The 16,162-nt window shown below is 36.0% G+C and overlaps 1 protein-coding gene across 1 annotated transcript; it reads right to left on the reverse strand.

Annotated features, from left to right (window-relative positions):
- Nucleotides 1–6,567: 6,567 nt before the first annotated feature.
- On the reverse strand, nt 6,568–15,734 carry LOC126381136 (uncharacterized). Its single transcript, XM_050030665.1, has 3 exons — nt 15,607–15,734; nt 14,944–15,323; nt 6,568–6,635 (listed from the first exon to the last, which is right to left on the reverse strand). The coding sequence occupies exons 1-3, from the start codon at nt 15,732–15,734 to the stop codon at nt 6,568–6,570; spliced, it is 576 nt and encodes a 191-aa protein (XP_049886622.1).
- Nucleotides 15,735–16,162: the final 428 nt, after the last annotated feature.

Below are 16,162 nucleotides of genomic sequence, written 5' to 3' on the forward strand. Positions count from 1 at the left end.
GACTTAATATTATGTGGTAGGATGAATCACACTTATTGTTTTGCGAGATCTTACCTACACATTATATAGATTATGATTCGTATATGCTCTCTAAAAAGTCTGAAATAAAATTAAGCAAAATTAAAAATTTTGAAAAAACCCACGACGGTAAAAATCTCATCGAAAAAGAATAAAATAACTCAAAACCCCCGACTTAACCCAATTATTATGTAACGAAATATTATATTAGACTTAAAAATACTTTCTAAAAAGAGTTGATATCTCGAGACATCGGTAATAGATATACTTAAGTACCTAAACAATGAATATGGATGTTTACAGTTTTTTCCTAACGTGTCTGTTTCTCGAAAATATACTTAAATGTAGCGATAATAATTTTACCATAATACATAACCGAGGAATATCCGTCGGGGGCTGCCTTTTCTATATAAAATTTCAACAAAAATTTAATCATACTCATAAGTGTATTTTATGTCGTCGTTAAACATCTACAATTCTTCAATAATTGTATTCACGTCACTAGAAAAACTTTAGCTGGGTTAATGGCAGCCCCCGACGGATATTCCTCGGTTATGTATTATGGTAAAATTATTATCGCTACATTTAAGTATATTTTCGAGAAACAGACACGTTAGGAAAAAACTGTAAACATCCATATTCATTGTTTAGGTACTTAAGTATATCTATTACCGATGTCTCGAGATATCAACTCTTTTTAGAAAGTATTTTTAAGTCTAATATAATATTTCGTTACATAATAATTGGGTTAAGTCGGGGGTTTTGAGTTATTTTATTCTTTTTCGATGAGATTTTTACCGTCGTGGGTTTTTTCAAAATTTTTAATTTTGCTTAATTTTATAGAAAAACTAGCTGGTACCCGCGACTTCGTCTGCGTACTTTTAATTTGAATATTAAGGATTATATAAAAGGAACGGTATAGCATGTGATTAAAAGAGAGTAAGTAGGTATATTTAAAAAAAATAAAAAATATCTGTTTACAGTCGTTATAAAGTACCTATGTATTCCATTCTTATCTTATTTAGCCTATACGATCCCACTGCTGGGCAAAGGCCTCCCCTTGATTTTTCCACTCCTCTCGACTTTGTGCGATCTCCGGCCAATCCTTGCGATAAGCATTGAGGTCGTCACACCATCTTTTACGCGGTCTGCCTCGACTTCTAAGCCCGCCCTGAGGTATCCAGGTGAGGTATGAGGTGTATTCCATTGAGTGGCAGAAATTACCTAGGAATATTTATCGGTCCCTTATGTCCAAGACACTTACAGGGGTCAGCGTCACGTTGTGTACAAAAATATTTTAAAATGACCTAATTTAAAACTTTTTTGTACACAACGTTTGCTATTTTGTTATTATTTGTTAAAATGTAGAAATTGTTTGGACTCGACACTCGCGAGCAGGCCACGTATACACCACGTGCGCTCCCCCACCACAAGACAGCGCCGTTGACTGCCGCCACACTTCGGCGAATGTGCGCGACGACGAACGACGACCGACGGCAGTGGCGGCGATGCAGAGTATTCGTTAAAAGGAACTTTATCTACAAAAGCCAAATTTTTTTAACTTGATACACCCAAAACTACTAAATATCATGTTCCTAGGTTCAGTGGTTAATATTTTGTATACAAAAAGTTTGGCTTCGTAGTTCCCGTTCCGAATCCGTTCCGTTCCGTTCGAATTTCGGAAAATCCGTTTGTTGAAAAACTCTGCACATCCTAAGAGACCTACGTATCAAGTTTCATGGTTTTATCTTCAAAAATGACGAATACCCATACAAACATTCAACCCGTATTTCACCCCCATACTGGTAAAAATTTCAAAATGCTTGAACAAACGATTTTTTGTTTGTTATTTAGTGCCTAAACACAAAATTTAATATTTTTATCTTGAAAAATGACGAACCTTATAAAAAATTTCAACACCTATTTCATCCCCTCAAAGATCGAATTTTCAAAAACGCTTTAACAAATTGTTTTTTTATTTCTTATCAAGTTCCTAAATATAAAGTTTCGTGGTTTTATCCCCAAAAATGACGAACTCCCATACAAACTTTCAACCCTCATTTCACCCCCTCACTGGTCGAAATTTCAGCAACGCTAGAACAAATGTTTAATTATTTTTTATCAAGTGCTTAAATATAAAGTTTCATGGATTTATATTTTAAAATTAAAATATCCCATACAAACTTTCAACCCCTATTTCAATCTCTTCGTCCCTTCTTTTCGCAATAAAAGGTATCCTATTTTCTTTCTCAGGGTCTAAAGATTGTCTGTGCCAAATTTAATCAAAATCGGTTGAGAGGTTTAAGCGGGAAAGCGTAACAGACAGACAGACAGACAGAGTTACTTTCGCATTTATAATATTAGTAAGGATTATTTTCCCTCGTTAAATAGTAAACAAACTAAGTGTAGGTGTTATAATTTCGTTGACGAACTGATTACCTATCCGTTTCTTTGTCTAAAATGAGTATTACCTTATTACTATGATTGATTACTGGGCTTAAAGTTCGTATAAATGTCTATCGAATTACCTCCTCAAGTTTAAAGCGTAGCTAGTCATGTAGTACTATATTAATTATGTGGTGTAAGTAATTAGATTTTATCTGTATGTAATGTAACAGTCAGTTGAATAAAAAAACTTATACAAATCAGATCAATTAATTGGCGTAATGTGATTCTAGAAAGAGTTTTAATGTTAATAGATAGCTAGCTATAGCTATGTGTAGGTTCCTGTAGGAATGAGATATAACTGTTTAATAAAGACAGTTGCATCAAAATTTTATCATAAATTCCCTAAATTATGGCGCCTACCTACCCTCTAAGTTAGAAAAGTGATCAAATACTAACTTGAGGTCACTCAGTTTAAAAAAAAACATCGAAATCATTCCAGTAGCTATGGCGTCATGCGCTTCTTGACACGATCACGAAATCTAGATTTCCGCGGGAATGAGGTATTTTCCCGCCATAAAAAGTAGCCTGTGTCCGTGCCTAAGATCCTATCTTTAAATTAACCAAGTCTTATAAAATTCCGTTCAGACGTTAAGGCGTGAATGAGGCAAACTTTTAAAACAAACAATTAAAAATCACTAACCTAGTTTTCTGTCTACTGCCTACGCCTTAAGTACGATAGCATAAATATTAATAGGCCATATCCTTTTCTAGATTACTATCTATCAGCTAACTAAATTTCATCAAAATCCGTTGAGCCGTTTAGGCATGATAGACAAAACTCCCAGCAAAAACCATAAAAAAATCACTAACTCAATTCAGTTTTCTGCCTACTTCCTACCCCCTAAGTACGATGACGTGATCAATTTGATCGTACAACCGTTTTTAGATAACCAACTATTACCTTACTAAATTTCATTAAAATCCGTTCAGCCGTTTAGACGTGAAAGAGCAAAAGTCCCAACAAAAACGACTACAATTCACTAAATCAATTTAGTTATCTGCCAACTGCCTACCCCCTAAGAACGATGGCGTGATTATTTATAGCCTATGACCATTTCTAGGTTATCATCTATCACCATACCAAATTTCATGAAAATCAGTTGAGCCGTTTAGGCGTGAAAGAGTAACAGACAGACAGACAGACAGACAGACAGACAGACAGACAGACAGACAGACAGAGTTACTTTCGCATTTATAATATTAGTATGGATAAAACATGAAAGTTTAAAATTAAAGTAGTAAGTAAGATGGCATTTAAATGTACGGGTACGTGAATAACCGTGAGAAAGCGAATTTCATTTCTTATTTGCGAAAAAAACACCTTCTTCTGTAAATTACACATATCCGAGAGTCTTACTGCAAGAGCTAGAAGGCTCTTAGCGCTTACCAAGGAGTTCGCAAATTCTAACAACTATAAATTCTTCTGGGCTAAAAACGGAAAAATCTTCCTAAGAAAAAAAGAAGGCGATTCTGTCATAAGGATTGATAGTGAAGAAGATCTTCAAAGTATTGCTAGGAAATGACTAGTGCAGGTTCCTGTATTCCTATGTTGTTTCACTCGCACTCGTTCCTTTGTATTATACAACTCATTTAGTTTTTTACTAAATTACACACACACTCATTTCATTGCATCAACAATCACCCACAAATATACCACATATACACGATTTTCACTTTGCCTCACTCAAACGCATTATTTATATCCTCGCAGTCTTAATCTATATACCTTCGAAGGCATGACAGAAGTCGCACACTTAAGGGAGCAGCATGTTTTGATGTATCAGAAAAAGTTGCAGCATATTATTGACATACGGCTTAAAATTCAATCCTATTGAAGATTACATTGAAACTGAAATTGATAATACCTTTCAAGTACCATGTTACCTCGTAACAGATCCCGCATTAAGTTCCAAAGTTTTGGTTACTACTACTAATACAACGAGAGAGTCTTTTTGTATACTTAATCAAAACATTTGTAGTATTAATAGAAATTTTGACAATTTGATCATGTTTGCATCATATATAGACTTGCAAATTGATGTTTTTGTTCTAACAGAATGTTTCACAAATGAAAATTACAATCCACCATCTCTGACACATTATAATATGTTTTATACTCGGAACAGTTTCAATAAAAATGACGGAGTTGTAGTTTATGTGAGCGATAGGTTTAATGTGATTGCTACTGAACCAACTTGTACTAGAGACTGCAATTGTTTGGTCGTCAAAATTAATGACAATTATACTGTTATTTGCATTTACCGCCCACCTTGCTTTAGAGACCCTTCTGATTTTATATTTTCGCTTGATGAACTGTTAAAAAGTATAACTACTAAAAACGTTTTTCTCACAGGTGATTTTAATATTAATATTTTTAATACCTCTTGTGGCAAAGTTTCAGAGTATTTGGATATTTTAGCTACGTACGGCTTGATTCAAGGAGTTGATCGACCAACTAGACCGGTTTCGGGTACTTGCCTTGATCACTTTGCAGCTAAATGCTCTTACCAGTGGCAAACTTTAGTCTATTCTCCACCAAAAATATCTGACCATACAACAGTTCTGTTATATGCGTCGGGCACTGATATAACTCCACATAATACAAGGAATCATGTATATAGTTATTTAAACTACACAGAAATAACGGAATTCCTCAGAAATGAAAATTGGGACGATTTTTATGCCAGTAAAGATGTTAATTATGCAGCTGATATTTTAATTAACAAACTCCAATATTGCATACTAAACTTTTCTATAACAAAGACAATTTCAAGAAGGAAGCAGCCATTTAAACCTTGGATTACAAGAGGTGTTGTTAGTTCTTTACGTAAAAGGGATCGACTGCACAAGAAACTAAGAAGGGCGTATAGTGATGACCTTAAACAAATGTACACAAACTATCGCAATCTTTGTAACAAAATTGTGCGACAACTTAAAAAGGAGTACTATCATAATCAATTTATACTAAATCAAGGTAACACAAAGGGAACATGGAAGGTTATTAAAACTGTTTGTGATATGAATAAAACTAAAGAAATACCTTCAGAATTGTTAAAGATTGCGGACACACCCCTGAAGTCACTTAACGAAGTTAACAAATATTTCACCACGATTGGTAGTAATCTTGCAAATGTTACTCTGAACAATCTTGGCACAGACGAAGCTACGCTTGCTGCATCTACGAGGTCTAGCTCTGCCCCCCGCGACTCCATGCTCTTGACACCAACTAACGTGTATGAGGTGGTTAAAGTAATTGATAAATTGAAAACAAAATGTGCTCACGGTTGGGACGATGTTTCAACCGGTTTTATTAAAACTTTGAAACATGTTTTGATGGAACCCATAAGCCATTTATGTAACTTAAGCTTCGAAATGGGAATTTTTCCTACCTCTTTTAAACAAGCAATTGTTTCCCCAATCCATAAAGCTGGAGATAAAGAACAACCGACAAATTATAGGCCAATATCACTTCTGACCACCTTATCTAAAGTGATAGAAAAATTGGCTAATAAGCGGCTTGTCAATTACTTGGAGTCCAATAACATTATCTCAGATAATCAATATGGTTTTCGGGCGAACAAATCGACGGAGGACGCAGTATTACAGTTGACTTCTTCAATAGTTAACCACTTAGACTCTGGAAGAAAGTGTGTTGGTATTTTCCTGGACCTGCAAAAGGCATTCGACACCGTTTCAATTCCAATCCTACTATCTCGCCTTGAAAACGCTGGGATTAGGGGAGTTGTGTTGAATTGGTTTCATGACTACCTATCCGGCAGAACCCAAAAAGTGCGTCTTGAGAAGCATATGAGTGAAAGCAGTTATTGTACTTATGGCGTTCCACAGGGGAGTACTCTCGGCCCCTCGCTTTTCCTCGTTTACATCAATGAACTGTGCAAGTTGGACTTGATGAATGGGGAATCGCTTATGTTTGCGGACGATACTGTACTGGTCTTTTATGGTTTTTCATGGGAGGAAGTGCAGCAGAAAGCTGAAATGGGACTTTGCAAAGTTACCAGTTGGTTGGAAACTAACCTACTATCCCTCAACATTAGCAAAACAAAATATATGTGTTTTAGTAAAACTGCTGCATCAACCCCGTTAGAGAGATTTAAACTCATTACTCATATGTTTCCTTGTAATAGGAGTTTTCAGCATCATGACTGCAACTGTTCAACGTTGGAGAGGGTTTCAGAGTATAGGTATTTGGGAATCATAGTAGATCATAATTTAAATTGGAATAAGCACATGGATATCTTAAGAGGACGAGTTAGAAAATTAATCTACATATTTAAAAACCTTAGAATAGTGGCAGATTTAGGATTACTTATACAAACGTATAAAGCTTTATGTGAGTCGATATTGACATATTGCATAACTGCATGGGGTGGCGCTGCTCAATCTTACTTTATAAAACTTGAGCGTGCGCAACGCGCTGTTCTTAAAGTGATAATGTCGCTACCAATGCGTCACCCTACTGTCTCAGTTTATGAAACAGCAAAAGTGTTAAATGTACGTAAACTTTATGTTTTAAGATGTATTTGTAAGTACCTTGCTTGCTCTGGCAACCCTACGGTTAAGTTGTAAACAAATTAGCTCTCGTAGTTTTTAATTATTTAAATTAATTTATCGTATATAAATTCATAAAAAACCAATTTCGTCATAATATTCTTATCATATTTTAACAATATTGTATAAATTTGTGTGGTTATAAGTGCTATAAGGCGTTTAAATTGTGATAAGTGTCTTTGTGTCAGTTAAACCGTTACAAACTCAAAAGTGCGTAATCTTTTCGGAATCTATAGTGCATTTTAAATACTTATTAAAGAATAACGATTATCAAAATTGTAAGTAACTACCACTCTTTCTTTGGTGGCTTCTCACTGACACGTTTTCTTTTCTTTTGTTGCCTCTAAAACACTATGAGTACTATGTCTTCTATGACTACTCGCAGTGTGGCAGCTCGTAAGCTAGAAGATCAATTAAAGCTGACTTTACTAGAACTTAAGAATTCTAAAGCGTTATGTGAGCAGCTACTATCAGAGAGAGAGGATAGCGAGAAGGAGGTATTAGTCATACTAGAACAAAATAAACAATTAAAGAGTGAGATGGCGGCTTTACATCAGCGTTTAAATGATGTGGAAGACCAAAATGACCAGCTACAAAGAACGGTGCATGTGTTTGACCGGAGCTGCGATGAGTTTGAGACCGCCCTCAAGCGCACCGTTGTTCTGGAACGCGAGCTGCGCGACGCGCATAAACAAATATCGGACTTTGAACTCGCGGACAGTACTTCTAAAACGTCTCGGACACAATCGCTGTTTGACGAGCTGATCACAGACTCACCTGACTTGGTCCCTGCCGCCACCCCATCTCACGAGGTGTTGTGTTCAAAGAGTAACCTCACTTGTGACTCACCACAAGCATCAACTTCACACCACCACTTGTTTAATACGGGGCAACATCTATTGAACGAAATTAATACTTGTACCGTAACGTTAGAAAACCAAACAAAAAAATATGAGTGTGAAATTGATCAGCTCCAAGCACAGATAAAAAAACTGACAAAATCCTTAGAAAATATGACACTGAACTACGAAGTAGCTCAGAAAACTATTCGAAAGCACGAGCTGGCCGCTGATAAGTTAGTGAATTTGAGTTTTCACAACGCGGAACGCTTCGATTCACTAATTAATCGTCAGTATAGTTGCAATCATTCATCCTCGCAGACTGAGCGGCCTGCTCGTGTTTCCGAGTCCTCCCCGCTGTCCGCGCCCGCGCCGGCCCATCAGCTGGTACCGGCGGCGCAGGACTTGCTCCTCACACCAATTGTTAATGACAATAATACGTCCTTCTCGTCGGCGACCGGGCAGGCGGCGCCCGCGCCGGTAAACAAAGCGCAAAATATTATTATGTTTAGTGACGAAATTGGCAAAACAATGGGTTTACAACTTAGCCATTTCTTGAGGCGGGCAGTAATTAATAATTGTATGCCGGGTGCCTCCTATTTAGACATTTTAAAAAGAATAATTTCTTATAATTTCTCGAAAAATAGTACAATCATAATCTTGGCCGGTAGGAGAGGTAACGCGAACAAAGAATTACTTTCCCATTATATTTCCTTACTTAACAGCCTACCAAATGTAGAACAAGTGATTTTGTTTGCATTGCCTTTCAGCCAAAGTCAGCTTAATTCCGAAAATAAGTTTAGGCATGATCTAAACCTGACATTGCATACTTTAGTATGCGATTATTATAATAAATTTCAGTTCATTGATACGAATTCCTATGTTAGGAATTTTTATTTGACCAAAGGTAGATATTACTATCTATCTAACTTTTACAAAAGACAAATAGCGAAGTCGCTATCCTTTTTTTTTACAATAGAATCAGCCAATTCGTTGGCTTTTAACGCGTCTGCTCCTATTGAGCAGCCTATTTTTATTTCTGACATTTGTAATTTAAATTAAATTTAATGACAACAGAGAAAAACTTTGGCTGTAGTAAGTTAAATGAGGACATATTAAATATAAAATGCAATAAGAAAAATACAAATGTAATCAACCTGGTACACCAAAACATACAAGGAATATTGGGCAAGGAACTTGAAATTGAACTTTTTTTAAACAGTAATTGTGTTGATATTATGTGCGTAACTGAACATTGGCTAAAAAAACATGAGTTCGTTTGCTTCAATAATCACCAGGTTGCCAGCTCGTACAGCAGGGAGACGGCTATCCGTGGCGGTTCATTAATATTAGTACGTAATTGTTTAAAATATAAGGAACGAACGGATATTGTAAGTCTCTCAGTTGAGCGAACTGTTGAGCTAGCCTGTATTGAACTCAGCCGGCTTATTGTATTGAGCGTATACAGACCCCCCGCTTCATCTTATGATCTATTTGAGAAAGTTATTGATGAAGCTTTATGCAAATTATGTAATAAAAGCAAACATGTTATCGTCTGCGGTGATTTTAATATTGATATTCTGGAAAATTGCTCATTAAGTACTACATTCAAATCTTTATTTCTGTGTTATAATCTTGTAAATCTTTTTTCAGAACCAACCCGAATCACGTCACAGTCCGCGAAATGTATCGATAATATTTTTAGTAACTTAGAACCTTGTGATAAATTAATAATTAATAAATTAAAGTCAGATCACTGTGGTCAACAAATATCTTTCAACTTATTTGTTGACCGCTCACTGAAAAAGGATGTTACATGCAATCCCATATCAAGTAGTCGTTTAGAACAATTCAAAGATAATATGTCAAACAAATTACCAGAACTTCCTTACTGTGATGACCCAAATTTGTTATATAACTCCCTATTTAATCTAACAAAATCGGAATTTAATAAAGTATTTAAGGCAAAAACAATTAAGAAAGCAGACACACCAATTTTTAGTGACTGGGCGACGGTAGGAATTTATAAGAGTAGAAACAGGTTGTATGAACTTTACGAAGAAAGAACATACAATCATAGCGTAGCTTTTCACGACTATGTAAAACAGTATTCAAAAGTTTTCAAACGTGTTTGTGTTACCGCGAAGGCAATGTTTGTTAGCAGTAAAATTAAAGGTAGCTCAGATATTATTAAAATGACTTGGAAAGTTATTAATAGCGAAACTGGGAAAGTCAAAGCACGCGATCTCGAGTATCAATTACAAATTGACGGTAAACTACTCACAAATGATAAGCAAGTTGCTGAAGCTTTTGAAAAATTCTTTACTGACATTCCATTTTCGACTACCAAGGACTTGAAGTCATCTCCTGCACTCGCTCAATCACTTGTAAGGGAGCACATAGATACGTCCAAAGTAGATAAACTAACATTTACACACGTGAGTCCTAGGGACGTCTTAAGAGCTTTTAAATCTTTAGAAATCAAAAAGACTGCAGATCTTCATGGTCTCTCTGTTAAAGTCATTAACTCCGTGATTGATTGCATAGCTCCCTATCTATCATGTATATTTAATAAATGTGTAGACAATGGTGTGTTTCCAGATTTAATGAAGCACAGTAAAGTCATTCCATTGTTTAAAGCTGGTAGTACTTCTGACCCTACTAATTTTAGACCAATATCTATACTACCCACGCTTAGTAAAATATTTGAAAAAATTTTATTACTGCAATTACTTCAACATTTCAATTTAAACAATTTAATGTCTAATAAACAATTTGGTTTCACAAAGGGTCGCTCAACAACCGATGCTGGTGTTGAGTTAATAAATCATGTTTTTCACGCTTGGGAGGAGTCCAAAGATGCTATTGGTGTCTTTTGTGACCTTTCCAAAGCCTTCGATTGCGTTTGTCATGATATCTTGATCGCGAAACTTCGTCACTATGGAATAACTGATAATGCCATCGCTCTTTTGGAGTCATACCTTAGTGGCCGCGTTCAGAGGGTTGATGTGCATGGCTGCAGATCGTGTGGATCTAACGTCACTATAGGCGTCCCGCAGGGCTCAATTCTAGGTCCATTTCTATTCCTAGTTTACATAAACGACCTACCTAGTCTTGTAAAACATGAGGTGGTGCTGTTTGCAGATGATACCTCCTTACTTTTTAAAGTAAAGAGACGACAAGATTCCTTTGACGATGTAAACAACGCCATTTCAGAGGTAGTGGATTGGTTTACTGTAAACAACCTGCTACTTAATGAAAATAAAACAAAATATGTTTATTTTACGTTATCGAATGTTAGTAGGCCCCTCGATTCTATTATTGTAAAAAATAAGGAATTGGACCTCACGGATACTGCTGTATTTTTGGGAATTACTTTGGACGCTAAGTTGCAATGGAGTCCTCATATTGATAAGTTGTCCAAAAGGCTCAGCTCAGCAGCATTCGCGGTCAAAAAAATTCGTTTAATAACCGATGTAGAAACCGCGCGATTAGTTTATTTTGCCTACTTCCACAGTCTAATGTCGTACGGCATCTTGCTGTGGGGTCATGCTGCAGATATGAACAGCATTTTTGTTCTGCAAAAGCGAGCCATTCGGGCGATTTACAAATTGGGACCCAAGATGTCACTTAGAAATAAATTTAAAGAAATTAATATTTTAACTTTGGCATCACAATATATCTTTGAAAACTTAATATATGTAAAAAAACATATAGGATTATTTGCAAAAAATAGCGATCGGCACATTGTTAATACCAGGAACAAAAATAAACTTGCTTTACAAGTCAGTCGATTACATAAGATTACTAAATCTTTTAAGGGGCAATGTATACGTTTTTACAATAAGATTCCCATTGACATTCAGAATTTGCCTTTCAACTGTTTTAAGACAGTAGTTAAACAAAAACTTTACAAAAAAGGTTATTATAAAGTTAGTGATTATTTAGAAGATATGAATGCATGGGATTAACTGTCTGAGAACTGATATTAGGCAGCTAAATTACTCAATTGTATACCAATATTTTATGTTTTATGTTTATTTTTATTTTTTTAAAGAACGTCTAGGGCCCTGTGCCGAGGTTTTTCTTGCAGCTTCTTTTCCCCGGCTATACAGGTTGTGAGAAGCTGCAGTAGTTTTAGGCGGATGAGACGTTCGTTATGTAAAATTGACGATTCAAAGTGTAACTATGTTACCTACTGAATAAAGATATTTTTGAATTTTGAATTTGAATTTACCACCGAATATCAGGATCAAATTTACCAATCCAAAATAAACGAATTTTTAGTTGCCCGAGGAATTTTTTTAAATCACGTTTTGCTAGACGTTTCTATGGGTATACAGCCCCTCGCTTGTACACTTTCATAATTAAAAAACTCAATATACATTCCCTCACATATTCCCGGATGAAAAAATCTGTAACTGAAATTTTATTAACTGTGCAAGAAAGTGAAATAAATGGTATTCTCACTCCAATTTGCTAGCTTTAGATGTATTATATACTAGCTTTTGCCCGCGACTTCGTCCGCGTGGCGTGTTATATAAGAGAGAGATCTTCGTGTGTGTGGGAGTGCATATCAAATTTCAAGCATCTAACTTATGCAGTTTAGATTTTTTCATACATTTTTTTTCCCAATAACTCCCATTTTTCAAAATACAGCCAAAAATAAACTTTATATTTACTAAGGTATGCATGCATGCTAGATTGAATCAATTGATTGAATTGTTTTTTTTTTAATTGATTGTTCATTGAGTTTTAATTTTAATACACACTTCCTCTCTTCCCTTCAACGTTGCTGTGCCCTACAGGGTCCATGTTTTAGTTCCTATGCCTATGTAACACCCCATTGTACTACATGGAATGCAATAAATAATTTAATTGAATTGAATTGAAAACATCTATCTTACGCGGTTTCGATTTTTTCATACAAATGTTTTTTTCCCGCTAACTCCCGTTTCCGTGGGAATTTTGCAATATCCTGTTGCAACTAAGGTTTAAGTTAACTAAAGTACCTGCATGCCAAATTTCAAGCGTCTAACTTAAGCGGTTTAGATTTTTCATACAAAAGGATTTTCCCGCTAATTTCCGTTCCCGTGGGAATTCCGGGAATTCCTTTCTTAGTGCACCTCTACGGTACCTAAGCTATGTCCCTTCCAAATTTCAAATGCCTACATTTAGCCGTTCAGGCTATGCGTTGATATGTCAGTCACTGAGTCAGTCAGTTTCTCCTTTTATTTAGATTTGATTTTTTCATACAAATGTTTTTTCCCGTTAACTACCGTTCCCGTGGGAATTTTGTAATATCCTGTTGCAACTAATCTTTAAGTTTACTAAAGTACCTGCATGCCAAATTTCAAACGTCTAACTTGAGTGGTTTAGATTTTTCATACAAAAGGATTTTCCCGCTAATTCCCGTTCCCGTGGGAATCGGGAATTCCTTTCTTAGTACACCTCTACGGTGTCTAAGGTACCTGCGTGCCAAATTTTAAACATCTTACTTGAATGGTTTAGATTTTTCATACAAAAGGATTTTCCCGTTAATTCCCGTTCCCGTGGGAATTTCGGGAATTCCTTTCTTAGTGCACCTCCACGGTACCTAAGGTACCTGCATGACAAATTTCAAACGTCTAACTTGAATGGTTTAGATTTTTCATACAAAAGGATTTTCCCGCTAATTCCCGTTCTCGTGAGAATTTCGGGAATTCCTTTCTTAGTGCACCTCCACGGTACCTAAGGTATCTGCATGCTAAATTTCAAATGTCTAACTTGAGTGGTTTAGATTTTTCATACAAAAGGTATTTCCCGCTAATTCCCGTTCCCGTGAGAATTTTGGGAATTCCTTTCTTAGTGCACCTCTACGGTACCTATGGTACCTGCATGCCAAATTTCAAACGTCTAACTTGAGTGGTTTAGATTTTTCATACAAAAGGATTTTCCCGCTAATTCCCGTTCCCGTGGGAATTTCGGGAATTCCTTTCTTAGTACACCTCTACGGTATCTAAGGTACCTGCATGACAAATTTCAAACATCTAACTTGAATGGTTTAGATTTTTCATACAAAAATATTTTTCCGCTAATTCCCGTTCCCGTGGGAATTTCGGGAATTCCTTTCTTAGTGCACCTCTACGTTATCTAAGGTACCTGCATGCCAAATTTCAAAAGTCTTACTTGAGTGGTTTAGATTTTTCATACAAAAGGATTTTCCCGCTAATTCCCATTCCCGTAGGAATTTCGGGAATTCCTTTCTTAGTGCACCTCTACGGTATCTAAGGTACCTGCATGCCAAATTTCAAACGTCTAACTTGAGTGGTTTAGATTTTTCATACAAAAGGATTTCCCTTCACTACTCTGCTCCTATTGATTGTAGCGTGATGAAAAGTATACTATGACCTGTCCAGGAGTGTGAAGAATAATTGTACCAAGTTTCATTAAAATCCGTCCAGTAGTTTTTGTTTCTATAAGGAACATACAGACAGACAGACAGACAGACAGACAGACAGACAGACAAAAATTTTACTGATTGCATTTTTGGCATCAGTATCGATCACTTATCACCCCCTGATAGTTATTTTGAAAAAATATTTAATGTACAGAATTGACCTCTCTACAGATTTATTATAAGTATAGATTGTCATTATGCATTATATAGTATATAGATATTTATGTTATCTTAATATTGTTGAGGCCCATAAATATAGTTTTAAATGCGTGATCACTCACTCACTCACACACACACACACACACACACACAGACACACACACACATACACACACACACTCCACACATGTTACTTTCACACCATTCCACATTATTATTGTTTTACTTACTTACTTATTTTTATTTTTTGTGTAAATTGTCAAAGTAATCTTTAAGTTGTTAAAGTTGTAAATTCCGGGGGAAGGCCTGATGTCCTATAATACAAGTTTACTTAGTTTAGGCATCAGCCATCCACAAAAAAATAGCTTGTACCTATTAGATAAGTCAAGTTTCTTTGTAATTTATTTTTTGTGGTTTGGAAATAAATTTATTTATTATTATTTATTATTATTATTATTAATTGCTTCTTACAGCATCGGACAAATTCTCGTAACGGCACCAGCTCCGGCGCGTCGTTATCTGCTTGATACTTTAAGCTTAAAGTCGCTTTCTCCCACCGGTCCTTCGGCTGTACCTTACGTATGTCTTTGATATTGTAGAGCCTTAGCTCTACAAATAAGTCGCCGGTGAGATCGGCTGTACGGCGCACAACTCCGTCGGCTACTCGCTTGGTGAAGGCCGACTTGATCTGCTCGGTAGCGTTCTTGTAGCGAGCCACGTCGTCGTCGCTGTCGCTTTCCAAGCACCAGCCAGAAGTCTTCTTTAAGGCTTTTTTTGGTGGCGAAGCAGCTCTGCTGCTCGAAGGCTTGCGCTTTGATGCCGTTGATTTCGGCTGCTTTTTCTTCTTGGAACTAAAGAAATAAAAGAAAGGTTTAAATGCTTATCTCAAACTACAAAATACAAAATGTTTTGTTTCTTACTTAAAAGCAGATAAAAATTAAATTTGCAGCTTTCGCAAAATGAGAAAAAAATATTTCTAAGTACTTTTGAAATAATCAACAAAACGTGAATTGTGCAAACCTATACGTGTAAGTTTGGTATAGAAAATGATCCACCTTAACAAAATTATAATTCCTATAGCAATAGCCCAGAACTCTCTAACTCATATTGAAATTACTAAGATAAAATATTCACCTCACTGAAGCAGTTGTGTCGTCGTCCGAATCCAGATGTTTGATGTCCGGGTTGCTCCTTCTAGCCCGCTTCTCATACTCAAAGTCCGACCTATCAAGAGAACAAACTAGTTTTAATTTCAATATCATATTTTTTTAAACACTAAAAATGCACTGGAACACTAAAGAAAAACTGCAATTGAAATTTGAATTTTCATTAGGTCTAAGTTAAAGTAAAATAAACTTAAAATAAGGAAGAAAGTAAAACTTACGAACATTATTTCAACGCAGTGAATCCTCGTTGTGAAGCGTGTGTGAAGTCTTTGCAGCTATGTAGGCAACGAGTTGCAAAGGGCTGAACTTTGAGGATGTCGAGCGTAGATGAGCACGCAGATAAGTACTTAGCACTCGCGAGCGATTCAATCACGTCAAAAAAATATTGTGGTCTGAGTAAGTTCAGGGTTTTTAATGATGCAAGTTGCACAACAGCCACCAGGAGTTGACAACATTTTTCTAACCTTAATTACTTACCTCTAGATAAGAGAAAAAACACTAAATTAGAATTTATGTGTTTGCAT

This window comes from Pectinophora gossypiella, unplaced genomic scaffold (assembly GCF_024362695.1).
Source record: "Pectinophora gossypiella unplaced genomic scaffold, ilPecGoss1.1 Pgos_37, whole genome shotgun sequence".
Lineage (NCBI taxonomy): Eukaryota > Metazoa > Arthropoda > Insecta > Lepidoptera > Gelechiidae > Pectinophora > Pectinophora gossypiella.

Bases quoted from the DNA above. Each gene is read 5' to 3' on its own strand.
- LOC126381136 (XM_050030665.1), bottom strand. From the start codon at position 15,734: ATGATATTGAAATTAAAACTAGTTTGTTCTCTTGATAGGTCGGACTTT. The intron at 15,324-15,606 runs GTGAATATTTTA...TTATTTCTTTAG, and splicing joins GACACAACTGCTTCAGTGAG to TTCCAAGAAGAAAAAGCAGC. The intron at 6,636-14,943 runs GTAAGAAGCAAT...AACGTTGAACAG, and splicing joins ACGAGAATTTGTCCGATGCT to TTGCAGTCATGATGCTGAAA.